This window comes from Pelophylax lessonae, assembly GCF_965119305.1.
Source record: "Pelophylax lessonae genome assembly, chromosome: 2".
In the NCBI taxonomy this organism is placed as follows: domain Eukaryota; kingdom Metazoa; phylum Chordata; class Amphibia; order Anura; family Ranidae; genus Pelophylax; species Pelophylax lessonae.
Window position 1 is genome coordinate 215,349,766 of NC_138769.1, and position 23,776 is coordinate 215,373,541.

A 23,776-nucleotide genomic window follows, 5' to 3' on the forward strand; every position below is an offset into this window, starting at 1 on the left:
TTTTCTTACTCATTAAAGTAAAAAACCTTCTGTGGTCTGCTTTCCTCTCAGCACCCCCTCCCCCTTTATACTTAACTGAGCCCAATCTCGATCAAGCGATGTGCACAAGAGCAGCAGCTTTCTCAGCCCTCTCTGTCCCTATTGGCTGAGAGATAAATGTGTGAGCTAATGGCTTCTGCTGTTGTTAATCACAGCCAGTGAGAAGAGAGAGGGGACGGTCTGAGCCATGCTCTGTGTGTCAATGCACTTACAGAGCAGGGCTCGGGAGTGAGCACACACGAGTGCCCCCAAAAGCAAGTGGTTTGCTTTGGGGGTATTGAGCAGGAGGGAGGAACAGGGAGCGCCAGTGGGGGACCCAAGAAGAGGAGAAACAGGGGCTACTCTATGGAAAACCATTGCATAGAGCAAGTAAGTATTCCATGTTTGTTATTTAAAAAAAAAAAAGATTAAAAATCCTAGGTTTACAATGACTTGAATATCTGCCGGAAGTGCAGCTAAAAAAAAAAAAAAAGTATTAGAAAATGAGCACATATCTGTTTTTTTTTTTCCAGGCAAAAAATTATTCCCGGTAAAGTGTATTACAAACCTAGCAAGCTGGGAACACTTAAATTGCCTAGAAAGTTAGGGATCTTTCCATTGTTGATCTCTATTTTTAAAAAAATGGAAGTTGCCTGGCTGTCAAGCCGATCCAGTAGCTTTTGGACTTTCTACGTTACCTACCCCAAATAAGCAGGGAAAACAGATGTTCTGACTTCACTCTGAGTTTTCTGATCTGCATGCATGTCCTGGTTCAGTATTGAAGCTAGACAGCCAGACAATTAGCATTTTCAGAAAAAGATTAGAAATTACACCCTACATATATTAAAAACAGAGTCAGAGATTCAGATATCACAGTGAATAATAACTTCACAGCCAGCATTAGGTTTAGTAAACAGGAGTCACATACAGATTGCTATTTTGATCTAATTACACACACTATATTGTCAAAAGTATTGGGACGCCTGCCTTTACACGCACATAAACTTTAATGGCATCCCAGTCTTAGTCTATAGGGTTCAATATTGAGATGGCCCACCCTTTGCAGCTTTCAACTCTTTTGGGAAGGCTGTCCACAAAGTTTAGGTGTGTGTCTATGAGAATGTTTGACCATTTTTCCAGAAGCGCATTTGTGAGGTCAGGCATTGATGTTGGACGAGTCTCCGCTCTAATTTATCCCAAAAGTGTTCTATTGGGTTCAGGTCAGGACTCTGTACAGGCCAATCAAGTTCCTCCACCCCAAACCCCAAAACTCCCCATAAACTCATCCATGTCTTTATGGACCTTGTTCGTGCACTGTTGCGCAGTCATGTTGGAACAGGAACATCCCCATACTGTTCCCCCAAATTTGGCAACATGACATTGTCCAAAATATCTTGGTATGCTGACTCCTTAAGCGTTCCCTTCACTGGAACTAAGAAGCCAAACCCAACCCCTGAAAAACAACCCCGCACCATAATCTCCCCCCCCCCCCCCCCGCCCTCCTCCCACCAAATTATTTGGACCAGTGCACAAAGCTAGGTCCATAAAGACATGGATGAGTGAGTTTGGGGTGGAGGAACTTGACTGGGCTGCACAGAGTCCCTACCTCAACCCAATAGAACACCTTTGGGTTGAATTAGAGTGGAGGCTGCAAGTCAGGCCTTCTTGTCCAATATCAGTGCCTGACCTCACAAATACGCTTCTGAAAGAATGGTCAAACATTCCCATAGACACTCCTAAATCTTGTGGACAGCCTTCCCAGAAGAGTTGAAGCTGTAATAGCTGCAAAGAGTGGGCCAACTCAATATTGAACCCCACAGACTAAGACTGAGATGCCAATAAAGTTCATGTGCGTGTAAAGGCAGGCGTCCCAATACTTTTGACAATATAATGTACATTTAAAGAGACAGATTCCAGATAATATTTAAAGATGAAGAATTCCTGCTGCTTGATGGGGTTTTCAATCATACAATGTTTTAAGCTTAGCCAAACTCTTTGTCAAGTATAACAGTCCCTGCAGAAAGTGGCAGCACATTAGCAGTATATTTTGCTGAAAATTGAGTTATCATCAGTTGTCAACCATCAGTTGACACAATTATCTTATGTGGAGATATAAAACAGAATTGACAAATCTGTACAAAGATAAGCTGACAAAGGCAATCATAGAAAATCATGCAAATTCTAGAGCAAAGTATTAGTATTTCAAGTAACCAATATCATGTTCATTCCAAAGTAACAAATAACATATTCATTCTTAAAACTATTCCTAAAACAATTAAAAGCAAAGCAAAAGAAAGAATCATAGACGATATAGAAAACTGTCAAAAAATCTAAGCTTTCTTGTTGCAAAATCCACATCATTTCAAGATCATATTATATCATATAATTATATCATCAGTTCTCAAAAAGGATATCGAGGAACTGAAGAAAGTGCAGAGAAGGACAACCAAACTGATAAGAGGCATGGAGGAGCTCAGCTATGAGGAAAGATTAAAGGAACTGAATTTATTCTCTCTTGAGAAGAGGAGATTAAGGGGGGATATGATCAACATGTATAAATACATAAAGGGTCCATACAGTGAACTTGGTGTTGAGTTATTCACTTTAACCACTTACCGCAAACTGACGTAGATCTACGTCGGCAGACTTTGAGGGGTATACCGGGATGATGCCTCTAGCTAGAGGCACCATCCCGGTACCGTGGTTAACAGCCGACGATCGGCTTTCCGTCGGTAATGACCGATGCGGCTGGGGAGCCGCTCAATCGTTACCCAGGTGAGCGCCCCCCTTCCGCCGCCTTCCGCGACTTTGCTCCCACCGAGAGCCCCGAGCACCCAGCCGGCGCGTCCGCCGGCTGGATGGAGTCCCGATCAAAGCCGGAAACGGCTTCGATCGGGTCTCCGATGACATAACCCGGAGGCGGCGTCCATGACGTCACTTCCGGGTTACTCTGCTGCAAAAGGCAGCAGATTTAAAAAACGGCTGTATGCAAAAACGCCGTTTTCTGCCTTTTTGTGCATATTGGTGTCACAAGGGATGTTTACATTGCTTTTGACAGCAATAAAAGTGATTAGATTTTTTATTTTTTTTTAAAAAACCTGTAATAAAGTAAAAAAATAAATAAAATAAATAGGAAAAAAAAAAACAATTTAGCCTCTCCTGTCACCGTTAGCTCGCGAACAAAAAAAAACGTATACGGAAGTCGAGCCGCGAATGAAATCGCTGTTCAAACCACACATGTGAGGTATCGCCGCGATCGGCAGAGCATTAGCAATAATTTAAAAAAAAGAGCTACACTCTAAGGCTACGTTTCCACTGTTGCGACTTGCTGTGCGACTTGACACATGTCAAGTCACACAGCAAGTCAAAAGTCATTCATTTCTATTTGGCCCGTTCTCACTGCCGCGACTTGAGTTGCGGCGACTTGAATAGTAGTTTGTGCACTACTTTTGGGCCGACTTCAGTGCGACTTCCTTCTATAATGAGGGACAAGTCTCACTGAAAGTCGCGAACAAGTAACACTACAGAGTCGTGCTAGAAGTAGCATGACTCTGTAGCCAAAGCAGTGGAAACCGAGCCTAACTCTAAACTGGTAACCGTTAAAAAAAATGTAAAACGTCGCCTATTGAGATCTCTATTGACCTTAGTTTGTCGCCATCCCCCGGGTGTGCGCAATTTTAAACCGTAACATGTTGGGTATCTATTTACTCGGCGTGACATCATCTTTCACAATATACAAAAAAAAATTGGCTAACTTTACTGTTTAGTATTTTTTAAATGCAGTGAAATGTGATTTTTCAAAAATTTTCCAAAAAAATTGTGTTTTTAAAGACCGCTGCGCAAATACCGCGTGACAAAAAATATTGCAATGACCGACATTTTATTCTCCAGAGTCTTTGCTAAAAAATTATATATAATGTTTGGGGGTTCTAAGTAGTTTTCTAGGAAAAAATACTGATTTTAACTTGTAAACAAAAAGTGTCCGAAATAGGGCTGGGGCTTAAGTGGTTAAGGTCATCACAGACTACAAGGGGGCACTCTTTGTCTACGTCTAGAGGAAAAGAGATTTCGTCTCCAAATACAGAAAGGTTTCTTCACAGTAAGAGCTGTGAAAATGTGGAATAGACTCCCTCCAGAGGTGGTTCTGGCTAGCTCAGTAGATTGCTTTAAAATAGGCCTGGATTCTTTCCTAGCTACACATAATATAACTGGATACTAACATTTAAAGGTTAAGTTGATCCAGGGATTGTCCGATTGCCTCTTGGGGGATCAGGAAGGATTTATTTCCCCTGCTGTAGTGAATTGGATCATGCTTTGCTGGGGGTTTTCACCTTCCTCTGGATCAACTGTGGGTATAGGATTGTGTATATGGGATTGTATGGTTGGGTTTTCTTTACTGTTTTTTATTGGTGGAGCTAGATGGACTTGTGCCTTTTTTCAACCTGACTAACTATATATAACACTGGGCCTGTTAATAAACTGCTAGCTTAAGAGGCTTCTCATGGTTACTTCTTTACTTACATGTGCCATATTTTAATAAAGAAAATGTAAAGGTAATAAAGGAAAATGTATGTTGTTATTAAAATGTAAAGCCATCTTTGAGTTGGATAACATGGCAAAGGGTTAGCACATCTTGAGGTTTAGTTTTTGTTGTCTGTATCTTGTTGGTGAAATCTCCTTTCAATAACCATCCTAGGGATGCAAGAAGTCAAAGGAAATTTTAAAAATCAAAAGTAAGGGTTATTACCCCTTTAGACAGTAAACTTTCGAACCAGAAGATCTACCTTCACCTTTATTTTGGTGACAACCTAAAAAATTAAGATTTTCCCTTACAAACTGTCTACAGTGGTGACAGAGCCAGCAATAAAAACACCAAAGTGTCTAATCCTTCCCCACGCTCCAAAAAAAAAAAAAAAAAATGTATTTACATACATTCAAGCAGATTTCCCACGATTTCAATTGTGAAAAATTTCAAGAAGATTTAACGCCTTTGTAGGCCTTAAGTAGGAAATATTAGTAGGGTAGCCTAAATAAGTTACCCACAAGAAGCTTTTTAAAAAATGTTTTTAGTTTGATGCCATTTCTATTTTTATAGATTTTCTTCTTTTGCTTATTTGTCTACTATTCTATTCACTTTTTTCTGTATATCAATATCATATTGAATGAATAGAAACATATCCGTTCTGTTTACATCCATACACCAAGCAGAGCTGTAACAATGACATGTTTCATTGTAGAGAGAAAGCATGCGTCAGGATCAGGGAATATTAAATTTGAAATGTTGTATCATCAGCCTAGTGTTAATGAGATACAAAATATTTTAGCCTTGACTATTGAATGAGAACCTCTATAATGTTATACTGTGTTGGACAATAGCTACATGTAACCATTACCTCTAGTTTAACTTATTTATAATGAAACTTACAAAAAGATGTGGCAAGTCCTTGGTTTAAGTATACATTTTTTAGGTTCTGGTGACAATAAAAGCAACTATCAAGGACATACTGTACCATAAATATTCTATTTGTGCTTCATGCAGCAATATTATGAAGTGCCCATTGCTATGAAGTCAGTGTTCGACCTCGTTGATACATTCCAATCCAGAATAAAAGAAATGGAGAAGCAAAAAAGAGATGGAATTACTTGTAAGAGGGAAGACAAAGCAAGGTCTTTGGAAAGTTTTCTTTCAAGGTAAGTTTAAAATTGATGATTGAGCTAGGCTGAGCTTCTAAATATCAACTAGAGCACTTTTTTATCAAAGTACAGAATGTGTTCTTCTGCTTGTACCCAACCTTAATGTGGATGGTACAAATTAAAGTTCAGGATATATGCACAGGAAGGCTTGTGGCATGCTTGCTCTATTGTGGGCAAGGGTTAGTGTGATGTGCTTACTAGTTATCTTCTCTACTTATTATCTTAAGAGTTGAATGTATGAAAAAGAAAAGATATCAGTATGCAGTATACATCAAAATGTGCAACTATTGTTTTAGCCGTAGAGTATATAAGTAAAAGAGCTGCAGAAAATCCTTCAATGACCTCTTTAGTTGCAGGTGCTGTGTAGTTATACATTCCCAAAGTTTACAACCAAAACAGTTTCACTTTCAGTTTCTCCCAGTAGCTGGTTTTGCCATCCGATCTCTAATTAAAACAAAGATTAAGTGCACTGGAAAGGGGGGGGGGGGAGAATGGAGACCCTACCTGAAAGATTTCAGTGCTACTGCTGTGAACTTTGAGGATGAATTGACCCACAGCACCTACAGCTGCAAAGATCAGTGAGAACTTGTTTTAAAGCTCATTTATTGGTAGTTAAAAATGTGCAAATATTTGAATGTCCACAGCTTGGCTGCAATTTTACTTCGAGGAAGTAGAACATTTTCCAGAGACTGGTGTTCAGTCTTCCAATCACTTAGTAAGCAGAGAGGGTGAAAGGACAGGGGAAGATGGCAGAAGCCTTTTTAAAGCTGGTATTCGAGTTCTATTCTACCAAAATAGATTTCATGACTCTGGTAAAAATTAATGATCTTTTCAACACTGCCTCACAAAGGTAACCAGTATAAAAATATAGAAAAATAAAGGTTTAGTGGGTTATGAAAGCGATCCATCAGGTCAACTTCAGAATCATTGGATACTGGGATAGGGAGCAAGAATTATTTGTTTCCATTAGAGATGGAGGTATTGCATTGGTTGCCTTGTACCCTGAGACATTTAAAGGAACACTCTGATCAAAAGTAGAAACTAAAATGCAAATAGAAAATAATCAACTCAGAAATATTCCCCCATACTTTGGTATAGTGCACCAGGCCTTCTCATGATCAACTACTATTTGTTGCCAGCATTCTGGTATTTAGAAAATCCAACCCTCTTCTGAAGCAAAACCCAGATAGCAAGCAATTGAGCTGCAATTTTGAAAATGCAAGGCTTCACAAGCTTGTTGCACAACAAGTAAGTCTGCATTGTATGACTCCGGATCAACTTTCTTTGCAAACATTCTGCAAGTCTGCTGCAAGTTCTGATTAGGTTATAGTGTGCAATAGTCATCCCACCACAGGGGTCACTGTGACTTGCAGAGCTCTTGTTGTAGACTCCCCACTGCAACTTTGCTCTTGCTAGAGACTTGCCACGCACATTTACTACAAATTGGGAAAGTGTCAACTAGAACTTGTGCTTCAAGTGCTCTACAAGTGTACAACTGTCCAGTAAGGTAACAAGACCTACAATTCAACACTGGTACACGTTCGTGGCAAGTTATCCTTGCTATCTGGGGAGTGTAGTCTAATTTAAGTCTGCTGCAGAAGATAGGAGGGAGCACCTGCAACAAAGGGGCAATGAAAGCCAGAGGGTGGCGTTACCACGGCTCAATTAATTCAGTCCCATTGTAGAATGCTCCCTGATACAGGGTAGCACCTACTTCTTGACCACGTGACCACACTTAAGCAGAATAAAAAGAAGGGATTTATATGCTCTCTTTTATAAATGGTATGCAGCATAGGTAGGAGAAGGGGGTAAGCAACATTTTTAGGCAGACATATTAGATCAAGTGTAAATAAAGTGGTTCTAAAGTTTTTTTTTTCTACCTTAAAACACCTTCCACTGTGTGTTCCCGCCTCCCCCTCCCCCTCCCTAACACTTACTTGACTCTTGTATCTATCCAGCACTGTGCCCTGCGTCATGTCTTCTCTCCCTCTCTTCCTGGTCTCACAAGATTTGCTGAGAACAGTGGGAATCATTGGCTCCTTCTGTTGTCAGTCAAATCCAGTGAGCAAAGAGTAGGGAGTAGGGTTGAGCCACACTGTGTGTGTCTTTGGACACACACAGCCCAGCTCAGGAAGAAGCCCACTCATCTACCCACACAGCCGGCAGCTAAGTATAAACCTCATTATTATTTTAATTGAAAAAAAAATGAATTTACAATCACTTTAATGGCTCCATTATTCTCATTCTAGGCTGTCTAAATGCCATTCTTCTACAATTTATTGCCCTATTTATTTTGCCTCCTTATTCATCAGGACCCCTTGTTCACCATTCTTTCTGCACTTCTACCTCTTTCCCCTTTAATATACCAGGCCCTCTATGTACCTCTTGATGCAAGTCTGCAAGGAGGAACATGAAGGACCACAGGAGCATTCTCCCTAAAGATTATAGCAGTTTTTATACTTGCTTTTTCTTAGATCCTCTGACACTTCAGCACTGCAAAGCCTGTGATAATGGTATGGAAGTCATGCCAGTTTTGGATAGAGTCTGGGGAGCCAGACTACATCATAGATAGCTCTAGGGGATTCTAGAGAAAAACCTGGTCTGTACTTGAGTTCCCTGGCTGCTGCCCCTTCTTTAGCCAGTTATAAAAGGGTATCGGTCACTGAAAGACATTTTTTCTGTTTTTTTTATTGCTAATGCAACAGTGGTAGTCAGAAACACCCAAAACTTTCAGATACGTTCCAAAAAATATGTAATGGGGAGTAAACCTATGAAGCCTCCAAGAGATATAAGTAGCTGGCATGTCACTCAGTCCAACAGACCCCACCTATACCTATTTCTTTAAGATCAGTAATTATGCAGAGATTGGACAAAATAGCAAATAATAGGCAAACATCCAAAGTTACTTATAGAGATGAGATAACAGTTCCAAACTCTGAACATTTTTAGCTGCATCAGGTAGCAATTATATGTTCATCAGTTATACATAGACAATGCACACTATCAGGAATAACATGGGATTTAACATTATTTGTTCTTTAATGTATTTTTACTAATATGGCAACATCAACATGTGTCTACAAAAGCCTCCTCCATTTCTTTATATGACCAGACTTAATACCATGTTCTTCTGTTTGGTATGGTTGGGTGGGTTGTACCTCTCTGCATGTTTCTTCTGTGTCTCTTCCTCTTCCTCCTCTGCAGGTTCTTCCACATTTTTTCCTGATGCTGCTGCTGTAAGCTTCAGTGGGCCATTAAGCGCTTTTTCCCTACCTAAGCTTTATAACTGCACACAGTTCCTTCATGTTTAAACTGTGTGTGCACCCATGCAAGCACATGTCATCCCTTTTTCCCTCCTAAAGGGCATCAGAATCCACAATCAACTTGACTGTTTAGATGACTCATGTGTAAACTTCCATTTGCTGTTCTGGAGTGACTTAGTTACTGACCCTGCTCATTCTATTAGGACTCTGTTTGCCAAAGTTTTGCTGTGATTCCTGACCTTAGCTCAGCTCTTGGCCTTGATACTTGTCTCCAAGAAGCCTTGGCGACAACCTCTGGCATGACTCCTGACTACCATATGCTTTTTCATAAGTACGAACAACATCTGAATTTAGATTACTTTCAGGTTTTAACAATTTGCCGCTATGTGGTCCATTGGACCTGTACTGCTTCTGTCAAGGAACAGCCACTATGATCCAGCACTTAGATCCTAAGGGCACCCAAGTAAAATACCATGCACACAAAGCATATCCTAATGGCTGTTAGGAAAAATATTCCTCAACGATGATCCAACCATAAATTACCATAACATGTGTTGTTGTTTGTGCATGCTGGTTTTTATACATAGTTCGTTTATCACTTAGAATATTAATGTGCAATTTACATTTAGGTGTACATGTATATAAACACACAGATATACATATATGTATTGTTGAACTCTATTATTTGAATAGATCATTGTATTTCTCCAGTATTTTACTCCACACAAGAGTTTATCAGATTCTTTTCTCTGTAATCATCTGGATTCATTTTACATTGTAATTATTCAAGGAAATACAGTGATTGGTAACAGATGAACAAATCATTGCTTACATGATTAAAATATTGCCAAACTGGGTTGATCTCTTCTGATCTCTTCTGTCTCCTGTAACTTTGCAGCCACAGATGGATCAGTTTACCTTTCCTGAGGTTTTAGAGTATCGTTAAACCCCCCCCCCCCCCAAAAAAAAAATAATAATAATGCCATATTCATTACCTTCAGTATTAATCATCCATTTCACTTGTATTGGCAGAATCACTCAGAATATCCACAAAAATATTTGTGAAGTTTCCTTTGCTCCAGTTTACATTATGAGGGTGGCGCTGACAGTATGTGCTAGTAATTTTAAAGCTGAAGTTGGGTATTACTTTTGTTGCATAGTTACATTGGTCCAGCTTGGACCAATATACACTATATTGTCAAATGTATTGGGTCACCTGCCTTTACAAGCACATAAGCTGTGATGGCATCCCTGTCTTAGTCCGTAGGGTTCAGTATTGAGTTGGCCCACTCTTTACAGCTGCAACAGCTTCAACTCCTCTGGGAAGGCTGTCCTCAAGATTTGGGAGTGTGTCTATGAGAATGTTTGATCATTCTTCCAGAAGCACATTTGTGAGGTCAGGCACTGATGTGGGACATGAAGGCCTGGCCCACAGTATCCGCTCTATTTCATCCCAAAGGTGTTTTATCAGGTTGAGGTTTAGGACTCGCTGTGCACGCCAGTTAGGCTCCTCCACCCCATAATTGCTCATCCATGTCTTCATGAACCTTGCTTTGTGCACTGATGCGCAGTTATGTTGGAACAGCGATTCCCAAACTGTTCCCACAAAGTTGGGAACATGTAATTGTCTAAAAAGTCTTGGTATGCTGACACCCTAAGAGTTCCCTTCACTGGAACTAAGGGGAACTAAGGGGCCAAGTCCAACCCCTGAAAAACAACCCCACACCATAATCCCCCTCCACCAAATGATTTGGAGCAGTGCGCAAAGCAAGGTCCATAAAGACATGAATGAGTGAGAATATTAAAAAGTAATAATGGACACTCCCAAGAATTCAAAAGACTGAGTCAAAATGGAAAAAACTAAATCATAGGAAAAACAAAAAATACACGCTAGGAAAATACCATAAACTGTATGTAAATTATTCCCAGATGTATCTGAAAAATTCAAGTGTCCTGCAACAAGGGTGAAAGTCTATTAAAAATCTGTACTAAAAGATCTTGCTGCTCATAAAGTGAAGGCTATAATTGGAAAATAAGGTGAACTGACTTTGCGAGGTTCTAAAAAAACTATTTAAACAGTGTTACATGCAGTCACAAATATCCACATGTCCAAAGACTTGAGAAACCTTGGTGAGGAAGCGTGACCAGGAGTCTACTCCCACTTGGGGAGAAACATGGCTGCCTCTTGTGAATGGCAAAAATTATACAGCAAATTGCCCAGAGCTGTGTCAGCAATCCACTAGTGTACTCTTCACATCAGAAGTTTTACCATATCCAAAGCTAAGAGCTGCAGCAATGAACACAAATGATCTGATTTGCATAAGGTTCGTCATCCTCAAACCATAATCCCAAGCAGAAACCATAATCCCAAGCAGCAATTATATGAGGAAACAATTCTTATTCACTCAGAGTCCTGACCTCAACCCGATAGAACACCTTTGAGTTGAATTAGAGCGGATACTGCAAGCCAGACCTTCCAACATCACTGCCTGACCTCACAAATGGGCTGCTGGAACAATGGTCAAACTTTCCCATAGACACACTCCTATACCTTGTGGACAGCCTTCCCAGAAGAGTTGAAGCTGTTACAGCGGCAAAGGGTGGGCCAATCAATATTGAACCCTACGGACTGGGTTGTCATTAACATTCATGTGCGTGTAAAGGCAGGCATCCCAATACTTTTGACAATATAGTGTATGTTTGTATGCGCAATACCCGGTCCATCCATATGGAAGCTGGAAATCACTGTAGTAGGCATCACTACTGCAGTGATTGCCGCTAGCTTCCAGATCCCGTGTCAAGCAAATGCCCTGTTGCATTGTAAATATAGAAGGACGCTCGCTCAGCATGGGTGCCACTCACAGAACACTTTGCATTTTCTCAATGAATGCAAGCAAATCTCTGATTGGAGAGGCAGTGCGGTGACATCCTCCCCACCCAGGGTTGCCAACTGTCAGTAAATTCATGGACATTTTGTGAAATCTGTGATTTTTACATTTGTTTATGAATGTCCATTACGCGAACAGATGTAAAAATCATGGATTTACTGACAATTGGCAAGCCTGTTGCCACATTCTAGGTTATTTTATAGGGACCTACCACCAGAAGAGTGTTGTTAAGTCTTTATTGTATCCCCCAGGAGGAGTCTTGATTTCAGTTCAAGACAACGAGGGAGAAGGAGGGAGAAAAAAAATCCAAACAGACCCTAAACCACTTTAGAAGTACCTACTTTGGTTAATTTAGTTTTGAACTGGACCACATCTCGGGTGTGAAGGATAATGAAAATTAGAACCTTTGTTTCTCTTCAAAATTATAGCCTGCCTAGTATCATTCAACCCAGGGCTGCTATGACATGCCCCCTGAAAGTGCATCATCAAGCTACCTTGGGCTCACAGGAGAATGATGTCGAGAACAGTGTACATCATTATGTGGTACCATACTCTGCATCATAGAGGTCTGCCCACCAATGCTGCAGGGAGAAGACCCCAGAATGTGATTTGATATACAAAAAGATTAAAACAATATTTCAAAGGTTTGCTTTAAGGGGCCCAAACTATTTGTAAATATATCCAGCCATTCCCTTGATTCTCAGAAATTTGTAGTTTCTTGTATTGCCTTCCTGTCACTTGGATTTTGAGGAGCAGCATCACTCAGGTGAGCTCTCCCCTGTGCTCTTATTAAAGCATTTGTTACCCTAAAGGAAAAAAATGGTTCCTGTTCCTTTAAAGCATGGTATACAGCACAGTGCTTGTGCTGTGTAATTTGCCCCCCTGTATCACCTAAAAAACCTGGCTGATCCTGCCTGGTTCTGCCCTCCCCCATGTAAACTAAACTGACCACTGAATATCATGGCTGCTGAGCCCTGACACTGTAGTCAGTTCACGTGTCTCCATCATCCGCTGCTACCTAAAGCTCTCCTCTGTCTTCCTCTGACCTCCTCCCCCCCTCCCCTCCCTGCCTGTCAGCTCTCACTAGCGCTGCTCTGCTCCCTTCCCCACTGTGACAAAACTATCTGATCTTTATACCATACTCTCTGTTAGTTAACAACCTGTATCCTAGTGTCTGTGCTTTATTTAAAAAAAAGCCGATTTCTAGCGGTTTTCACAGCACCTCCCGGCGCTCACGTGTCTCCCGGATCTCTCCTCTTTGCCTCCCCAACTGACGTCAGAGAAAGTTCTCGACCCCGCCCGCTGGAGATGTCAGATGGAGAGAGGAGAGAGCCGGAAGTCATGTAAATGCCGAGAGGCGCTGTGAAAAAAGGTAGAAATCTGCATTTTTTTAATAAAGCACAGAGACCAGGATACAGGTTGTTATCTAACAGAGGGGACAATATAAAATAACATAGTGGCTTAACAACCACTTTAATTTTTTTGTGGCTCTCCTCCCAGCTCCCACTGCCTTAAAACATGTTACATTGGCAGCATTGGTAATGTAGTAAAGACTGGTAATGTAGTAAAGACTTACAGGTATATATCTATGATCTGTACTATTCAGAGGATTGTGGGAAATTAAAGATGAGCTCCAGTGTCCCCCCCAAAAAATAAAAGTCAGCAGCTACAGCTAGCATGCATGGGTCGCGCTGCACTTTGTGAATGATCCCTCGTTCTTCTGGGAACTGCGTGTGTCCCAGAAGGCTGCAGGGGGAAGGAGAATGGGCCAAACATCCTCGTAGATCGCTGCTGCGATCTGAGCAGGAAGCGGGAGCAGGTTCCAGCAGGTTCAAAACCCCCCAAAAAGGGCCAAATGGGGCAGTAGAGGGGGAGAGGGTGCAAACAAGCGGAGCTTCTCCTTTTGGGTGGAGTTCCACTTTAATATATTAAGAATAGTTAGGTAATGATGCCTTCAGTATTTTTAATGGCTATATGCTTTGTATATTTGCCTAGAGCTTCAATTAAATATTGCTAACAATCTTTTAATATATAGAAGCTTGAATATTTTGCCTGTGACCCATTGAAGTGCTTTACTTTAAAAAAAAGTGCAGAAATGGGTGTAACAACTTGTATGTTATTAAATTCTACTGTCCAGATTGATTAGCTTAGAAACACACATGTGACACTGGACTACTAAACAATATATAGTACATTAGCTCATGGGGTTGATTTACTAAAGGCAAATAGACTGTGCATTTTGCAAGTTCAGTTGTTCAAAAGCTTAGTAAATTAAGGGAAGTTTCCCTTTGCAAAGAATACCCAATCCAATGCAAGAAAAATTAAAAAAAAACAGCATTTTTGGAGATGATTGGATGATGGAAGTCAGAAGAGCTTCCCCTAATTTACTAAGTTCTGGAACAACTGTACTTGCAAAGTGCACAATCTATCGGCCTTTTGTAAATCAACCCCAATGTGTTCCTACATGTGTAGCTTCACCCCGCAAGTTATCCACTTTCAATGCCCTTTATTTTCCTAATCCTGAATCTGAAACAGGAGACTGTTCTGTACAAGATCATATTTATTGAAGAACCAACTAGACAGCCCTTTGAAGAGAGGGCAGACTCACATATGTTGTCACTTAGTCCGCACTTATGCTATATAAGAATACTATAAAAGTGTAGCCATATATTGAATGCCTTAAATGTGGAAGGTAAACATGATGTATACATGTGTGCATATAAAAATAAGAGTTATACAGATTATTTATAATACCAGCTGATACAAGCTGTGGGTGGACAGTTGGTTGCATAGATGTTCATCAGACACTGGGCTCCTATTATTCCAAGGGTTTGGGTTATTTCTGGTTGTTATCAGTCTGGTAAAGTCACATGTACTGTAATATACATGCCAGCATTTGGAGTTCAGAGACAATCTGGGATTGATTTACTAAAACTGGAGAGTGCAAAATCTGGTGCAGCTGGGCTAGATAGGCAATCAGCTTCTAACTTCAGTTTGTTCAATAAAGCTTTGACCAAAAAAATAAAAAATAAAAAATAAAATGGAAGTTGACTGGTTTCTATACAGAGCTGCACCAGATTTTTCACTCTCCGGTTTTAGGCAATAAACCCATCTGTCATGTAATTACTAAAAGGTTATTAAAAATTGGTGACTGGTATAAAGTTTAGGTAACCAGAATTACCTGCCATTAACTGCAGCATAGGGTTGCCACCTCATCCTTTTAAACCAGGACGCATTAATTACACAGGTTCTGAGGCTAATATAATGCACATAAGGCACTGAGTTTAATTACCACCTTAATCAGCCACAGAACCTGTGTAATTAATATGTGCCCTGGTATAAAGGGATGAGGTGACAACCCTACTGCAGCAGCTTTGATTCCTTCCTGTGTCATCTGAATATGGGACCATACAGGCAACATTTCAGCACACCCTGATATTGCTGAATGTATTCCTAACATACATTAAGGCAGTTCGTCTCAATGGCAAGCTGATAGAATTGTATGGAAGAGCAGGATGGACCAAGGAAGCTTCTAACACATCCCAGCAGCATTTGCAGGTCCTGTACATGGGTGAAGCAGGAGGTACTAAAAAAAATGCTGCTCGTAAAGTTCCACATCTTTGGTTTTCTTAAAGAAATAGATATAAATAAATACTGTTTGATTGCCATATTTCATAGAGTCAGCCATTATAGCATCTTACTTGGTATAGAGAGACTGACTTAGGTGACACTACTGCTGCAATGGAGGTATAATGAAATTATCTTGGGCAGAGGTAAAGAGAAAATAGTTTTACTGACACCAACATGGCAGCATACATATGATATAGCTCCGCCCCTATATCCATCCGCAGGACCTGTTTAAATCTATAAAAGTCTGACAGAGAGCAACCTCCCCCATTCTCCTTTTTGTCCTCAAGATATATACCCGCAAGCCTGTGATGTTGCGATAAGGCACTATCTGCCGACTGTGTCGGTATCCATCTGGGTTCCCACATCTTAGGTTGCTAAATGCACCAACGAGGTTGGGAGCCCCTTCTAGCGGTCCTTTGGGGCTGAGGAGTTGTCTAACTAGAGACAATAGAACCTCATATGGTGAACCTGAGATGGTGTTTGGCTGCTGGAGTCCATGATGCATGTGTCTCTCTGCACACCTGAGATGGTGCTTCATTGCTGGAGTCCATGGTCTCTCTACACACCTCTGCTGGTGTTTGTTTGCTGGAGTCTATGATGCATGTGTCTCTCTGCACACCTGTGCTGAATCCTAATGCTGGTGTCAGTGCTGCAGTTTCTTTTCTCCTACAGGTTTGTGCTATCCCTTTTTGTTTTCCTCCCTTGCCTCTAACTTCATTAGACTTAAAATTTGATTGCAAATCTTCCTCTGCTTGTTGTTCTGTGCTGCCTTCACACCACAAGATTAGTTTTGTCCTTTGCCATTTTGCCACTTAGATTCAACCAATGACCCCATGCACTATTATTGGTGAAATGGGTTTTATGGTCACAAAACAAAGGCACGAGTTCACTGCAGAGATTTTAGTTCATAATTCACAACTCATACTGCACATATTTCATTAGATGGGGATCAGAATTTAATTTTACATCTGACTGAAAATATCACTTCACACACTTTCTTTTGTCTGCAGTTTTTTCCTTTAATCTGTGGCTTTTTCTTTGACCAATTTGTGTGCACGCACGATTTGGTCCAGGTTTTGTGGCTGTTTCTGGTCTTAGGGCTGGCTATGGCCTCTATTCATGCACTGTGCAGAGGGCCTCGTGTGGCAGCCATCTTTGCTATGGTATGTACAGGCTCACGCAGGCGTGAGGTGGTTTTTGCACTGGAAACATCTTTTGTTTTTCCTTTCTTATGCTGCAGGTGATTGAGGGGACAGAGGTGATTCAGACACATGTCTATAATCCGTTTGCTTCTTTCTATGAGTCTCCTTCTTTTTCTGCGCAGTGCTGACATCCTTGCTCCAAAAAGAACTTCCTGCCACATAGCCAAGACCTCCATGTGGGGACCATCAGTCTGGTACATAAGAAGAGGAAAAAGAGTGCCTTTCCATGAGCGTGGCCTTCGTCTTCTGATGCAACTTAGCCCATTCTCGCTCTTGCTTAAGGTCAAGCTAAATGAGCGTTGCTATGTCATGACAAGTCCAGTATGTACAGCGACTCATCCATCCCCACAGGTCTCGCCCAGGAGGTGCAGAAAGTTACCAGTGAGTGTCAACATTACTCCCCCCGAGTGCTAATAGCGACAAAAGGGTAAGAAGTGCTGGGCCTGCGGAGCAGAGCTATTACCAGACTAAGATGTCTGTGGATATGGCCATGAGACTTCTCTAGGGACAAAGAATGCTGTAAGCCAGCAAGTTATGGTTGTTCATGGACAAGTAGTTAGTGAGTCTGTAACTGAGTTCTCTAATCACTTCTGCCAGTGGACTACAGGTGCAACATCAAGGATGCAGCCCTGCAGATAAGTCCAGGGCATTACAATTAGCGCCTTCTAACCAAGGAGGTCCCGAGCCCATTACAGACAACTTTCTAGGCTCTGAGGGCACCTTTATCCAAGCCATTCACCCCTGCCTTACACCTGGCTACACCAGAGGTAGAAGAGGGTCGGTCCTCCTCCTTGAAGAGCCTAAGCATGTTTTGAGTGTCTTTTGGGTCCAGCCATTCATTAGAGCAGATAAGTAGGCCTGGAATGGGATGACCCAGATCACTGCCTTACAAGTCAGTACATCACATTTTCAAGACACGTCCTTCCATAATCCCCAATGAATGGAAAGGTGAAGAGGCTGATTCAAGAAGAGTGGCAGCAGTGATATGAAGTTTTACAGAAGTAAGCAGTGGCAAAATTATACCCTACTCCAGAGGAAAGTACCATTTCTCTGCTCAAAAGAAGGGCACTGCATCGAGCTAATGATCTTAACATATGTAACAGTAGCACACACTTTACAGCACTGCACCCTACTGCAAAGGTATGGACACTACCATTATGCATTTTGTCAGCAGTGTTATTCTTCCCAGTGAAGATTCAGTTTCCATTGGCTGTACCTACACTCAATGAATTGATGGATATCTGAGAGATTCATGTCAAGATGCAGGGGGCGCTTGTAAGCCAGTGATCACAGTACTTTGTTGCCAGCACAGCACAGTTGGAACCCAGAGTGGAGGTCTCAATTACCCAAAAATCGCTGAAAGAGCAGATTATTAGTGCTCTTGGTGAAATTAAGTGATCAGTGGATTTTGTGGATGAAGTAGCATTTGTTGTTATCAATGTTCCCCTAAGACAATGCTGCAATAAGCTACAATGTAGGGGGCTTGGAAGCCCAGTCCTTGGTCAACAAACCCGTCCCCAGACAGGGTGATCGTAAGTGCCTGTATGATGACAATTTTCCCTCTGACTAGAAGTTTTTATTATTCCAAGAGGCTCACCGCTGCTCAGTTCTAGTTGTCCTCCGTTTTCTGTGCAGACGAATAGTGCTCGCAGTTGACTCTTGATTGCCGCATAACAGTGTTTAAGTTTCCTAAACCGGCTCACATCCTTGAAATGTCTAACACTCTTTATTGGCCACGATTAAAAGTCATGTACATCCCAACACTAAGCACTATTCCAGGAGCAATTGGTGGTTAGTCTGGCCTTTCTCCTCATAGGAAGTGGAGGCTCCGGTGAGTTCTTTCAGATGGTTTAGTCCACTCTACATTCCAGGACTCAAAATCCTTTTGCCAGATTAGAAAACTTCAAGAGCAAATGGAAGGGTGTGCAAGGGCCCCTTTTTAAAGAACGCACAGCCATGGTCCTTTTCAATCCCTTTATCATCCCCTACAGAAATCTGGTCGATGGGGTACCCCCCCCCCCTCAGGCTAGTGTCGTGGGGACTAGGGTGGCCAAATGTGTGCACAGATGGTAAAGCCCATTTTTGGGGATTCGTGGGTAAAGTAAAGTAAAAATCACCCTCCAGAACATTTCTTCATCCTGACCAGAATAGCACATTCCCCTCAGAAGGTGGATGTCCTGACCTGCTCCAACTGTTCTGACACCGTCCTATTCTTTGGATGTCCAGAGAATCCAGTGTGCCCAGGGTAGCATAAGGATGCAAGACCTTATTGTTTCCAAGAGACCTCTGCATTGGGAGGCTGACAACTGCTTGGCCCAGCATGAGAAGTTTTGGCTGGATAGGACAATGTCTGAACAGTTGGAGCAGACCTGAGTAATCATCGATACCGAGCCCCAGTTCAATGGTCATGCGAGCACTTTTTCTCCTCCTTCTTTGGATGGGCCAAGCAGTTGTCAGCCTCCCAATGCAGAGGTCTCTTGGAAACAATAAGGTCTTGCATCCTTATGCTACCCTGGGCACACTGGATTCTCTGGACATCCAAAGAATTTCCTTTTTGCAATGCAAAAGGCAGCCGATTTAAAGTCCTTCTTCCCAGATGTGCAAGAGCCTCTGGTGATGGGTATGTTAGGGTCCCCTCACTTGATCCCATCCGGTAGGTTCATTATCCGGGACCATTGTCACTACTGATGTCAGTACTTGGTTCCCAATGAATGGGTCTTTAATCGGAAGATCTTGCTTATATCACTCAGGTATGTGGCCACCCTCAGCTGAGTCTGTTTGCATCACCATCCATTTACCAAATAAAAGGTGTCTCTTTTCCTACCCTTACCTGTTTGTGAAGGAAGTAGATGCCCTCACTCACCCAAGAAATAGCCACCTAGAAGATGCCTTTCCTCTACTGCCTTTGGTCATAAAGCTCCAGGGGAGACTGGTGTCTGATGGTCTTACTGTGAAAGTGAGCATGCCAATTGGCCTGCAATCCTTGGGCTTACTCTAGCAATGAAATCTAGGCAGGACTAAGCACTTCAACTACCAGTGTTTCCACAGCATCTGTCCCATGATGGCCTTTAAAATAGAGGGGGAAGGATTGGAGTACTTGGGCTGTCTTCTGGAAGTGGTTAAATCCTGACAAGGTTCCAGAAAAGATGATAACAAATCTATTTACTCCAAAGTTTGAAACAGGTTCACAGCCTGAGCAGAATTTTGATCCTTGCAACCCCAGAGGTTTCTATCATTTCCTCACATGGTTCTGGATTTGTTGCTCGGCCTAGTCCTGTAATGGCTTACATTTCAGCTTTCACCAGGGAAAATGGCATGTGAGCTGCCAGGGAATGCTTCATGAGGTTGGTCGTGAGACTTTGCCCTGAGGAGGAATCAGTGGCGTAGCGTGGGGGGTGCAGGGGGGGCCAGCCGCACCGGGCGCAACATGGGGGGGGGGCGCATCCGCTCTGCAGTGTCATGTCACTCACTCTTTCATGATAGGCTGGTCCCCCATATAGATCCCCCCTTACAGCAGGCCAGGCTGAGGTGAGGCCCCCATATAGATCCCCCCTTACAGCAGGCCAGGGTGAGGTGAGGTCCCGTCCCCCATATAGATCCCCCCTTACAGCAGGCAAGGGTGAGGTGAGGTCCCATCCCCCATATAAATCCCCCCTTACAGCAGGCCAGGGTGAGGTGAGGTCCGAGGTCCCCCATATAGATCCCCCCTTACAGCAGGCCAGGGTGAGGTGAGGTCCCCCATATAGATTCCCCCTTATAGCAGGCCAGGGTGAGAAGAGGTCCCCCATATAGATCCCCCCTTACAGCAGGCCAGGGTGAGGAGAGGTCCCATCCCCCATATAGATCTCCCCCTTACAGCAGGACAGGGTGAGGTGAGGTCCGGGGTCCCCCATATAGATCCCCTTCACCCTGGCCTACTGTAAAGGGGTTGATCTATATGGGGGACGGGACCTCACCTCACCCTGGCCTGCTGTAAGGGGGGATCTATATGGGGGACCTCACCTCACCCTGGCCTGCTGTAAGGGGGGATCTATATGGGGGATCTCACCCTGGCCTTCTGTAAGGGGGGATCTATATGGGGGACCTCACCTCACCCTGGCCTGCTGTAAAGGAGGATCTATGGGGGACCTGCCCTGGCCTGCTCTAAAGGGGGATCTATAGGGACCCTGCTCTAAAGGGGATCTATGCCATAGATCCCCCCTTTAGAGCAGGATCCCCTTAGATCCCCTTTAGAGCAGGCCAGGGTCCCCATAGATCCCCTTTAGACCAGGCCAGGGTCCCCATAGATCCCCCTTTAGAGCAGGGTCCTCATAGATTCCCCACTTTAGAGAAATGTCCCCATAGATTATATGGGGACCATTCTCTAAAGGGGGATCTATGGAGACCCTGCTCTAAAAGGTGATCTATAGGGACCTTCTCTAAAGCTTAGGGGGTAAGGGTTTCTTTAACTAATCTAGTGGAAGAGACTCAAGTGCTAAAATCCCGCGGGTTAGGGGGCGCAAATTACTTGCCTTGCCCCGGGTGCTGACAACCCACGCTACGCCACTGGGAGGAATAATGTTCTCCTGTAGGTTTTTATTCTGGTCCTGGATTTCTTGCCAGGATTCTGTTTGCGTTATCAGAAAGCAGTCCTCAGTGGGACATCATTTGAGAGTCAGTGTCCCTCGATAACTTCAGGTGATAACTTTAAGGGGCAGAGTACTGGCTCTGCAAGCACTTGGAACTACAGAGTCCTACATCTTATTCCTTCCGGACAAGTTGGGGCCTATGCTCCTTGAGCACCTTTGTTCCCAAGGTGGCTCCTGTTTTCATCTTACAAACTAAGTAGCGGTTCCATCCTTTCTGGCAGAGACAGTACCTAAAATACGCTGGATGTGCCAAGTGTCTAAAACGCCCACCTTTTAAGCAGCTTATTAGATAAAATCCTCCAGAAGGCTGTTTATGTTTCCATCAGGCAAGTTCGGAGGTGGAACCTATAGAAAAACCTTGTCATCTTGGAGAGTCAAGGTCATCCAGAGAACTTAAAGTGCTACCAGGCAAGAGCTTTCAGAAGAGATACAGGCTCATTCAGCTAGGTCAATGTTTACATCTTTAAATTTGAACATTTGCCTATAGAGACCTCTGCAAAGAAGCAGGCTGGTTGGCGTGGTGCATTTGCCTATGGAGCTATAGGAAAGATCCAGGGGCTTGTGCGTCAATGGACTTAAACAGAATGAGGGTCCAGGATTCCATATATGATTGAAAGGTCCCACTAGCAACCAAATAATAATATAATTGCTGCAAGCACTCTACTAACTCACACAGTGTAAAGATATATAATAAAAAAAATGCTGCACAAAAAAATATATATAATAAACCAAATGTGTAATCCCAGAGCACTTCCTGAATATATAAATAAATAAAAAACCTCCAATGTATGTGTTCATTATCAAAATAAAGTGCCCAAAATACAAATATATAAACGTACAAAAAAAAACAATAATGTGATTCCGATCAAAAATATTGCCAATAGGTAATAACTTCAATAAAGTGCCATAGTGCTAAATAAATAATAAATATGTGCAATGTCCATATTGTGCAAAATAATAAAGTCACTAATATTAAATATGTGCAAAGTCCATATTGTGCAAAATATTCCTGTGGAATTAGTGCAAAAATAAATGAAGATAATTTCTTCCAAAAAGTGCCACTATTGTTGAGTAGTATAGATGATGAAGCCAGTGCTTCCCAGGTGAAAAGGTGACAGAGTATCACAGCACACTGTGCACCCCCTTGTGAGTGGGCACTCACCTTATATCATGTGACTATGCGATTAAGCTATAGTCGAATAGCGCTTAGTGGGATCTGTCAAGTACTCCCAGGCCAGGCTCCTTCATATACAGCAGCTCTTTCCATCAGCCATCAACCATGTATCATGAAAAGGAAAAGACTCGAGATAATGCTGACATCCTTTTAAATATTTTATTAAAGAAATAAATGTGTTCACTCACATTTGAAGGTGCTCAAGTGCACCATTTTGTAGTAGCATTAAAAACTTTCCATCCGGGACTCAATCGTGGTGGTGTGGTGAGAAGATGCCGCCCGACTTGCTAGGTGGCCGCCGACAGCCTCACTGAACCTCAGCGTAGCGTTCCATCCGTCCTTGCCCCTCCCCTACGCGTGACGACACAGGGGACCACGTGTCTTCATCTTCAGGTCCCCTGATGAAGACACGTGGTATCTGGTGGATTGTTCAATAGTTGGATGTACCTGTTTTACATATATTTAGAGTCTAATATTTTTTCATGAACACATGCATTGGAGGTTTTTTATCTATTTATTTATTTATTCAGGAAGTGCTCTGGGATTCCACATTTGGTTTATTATATATATATATATATATATATATATATATATATATATATATATTTGCGCAGCATTTTTCTTATTATAGGTCCAGGCTTCCATGTCCATTGTAATAAAGTTTGATTATACATTTTAGCCCTCCCTGCTTAGCTCGCTATTTAGCATATGTATGCTGCCATGTTGGCTTTAGGAAAATAGAAAATTGTATCAAATACTTACCTTAATTGTCGTTTCCTGACGCCAATTCATGGCAGCATACGAACCCTCCCTTTTTTTTTATCTTGATATTTTTACGGAGAATGGCGGAGGTTGCTCTTAGTCAGACTTTTAAACATTTTAAAAAGTCCTGTGGGTGGATATAGGGGTGGAGCTCTATCATATGTATGCTGCCATGGATTGGCATCAGGAAAGGAAAATTACAGCAAGTATTTGATACAATTTTCCATTTTTCTATCCCAATATGCTCTGGCTCTGATATGGAGAGGCTTACTATCGATCAAAGAGTCTGAGAGTGCCAAACAGTCTGTAGGGTTAGCTCCAGGGGGGCTGTATTTCAGTTGAAGAATGATGTTAAGCCTAGTGCACACGGCCAACATTCAGCCTGTGTGTACTACAGCTGGTCCGAAAGAAACCGGCCGCTTGACCAATTACTGTCGAAGGGGCATGACTCTGTCAATGGTGGAGAGTACTGACCAGAGTGTTCTGGTGGGGGGGCTGTCCCTCTGTTAGAACACAG

The 23,776-nt window shown here is 42.4% G+C and overlaps 1 protein-coding gene across 1 annotated transcript in view; it reads left to right on the forward strand.

The window, feature by feature from the left end:
• The window catches only part of CCDC80 (coiled-coil domain containing 80), a 219,726-nt gene that overhangs the window by 126,482 nt on the left and 69,468 nt on the right, over window positions 1-23,776 (forward strand). Inside the window, exon 5 of the mRNA XM_082245975.1 lies at window positions 5,558-5,709. Within this exon, the coding sequence (XP_082102101.1) occupies window positions 5,558-5,709 (152 nt within the window). The remainder of the gene's footprint in view (window positions 1-5,557; window positions 5,710-23,776) is intronic.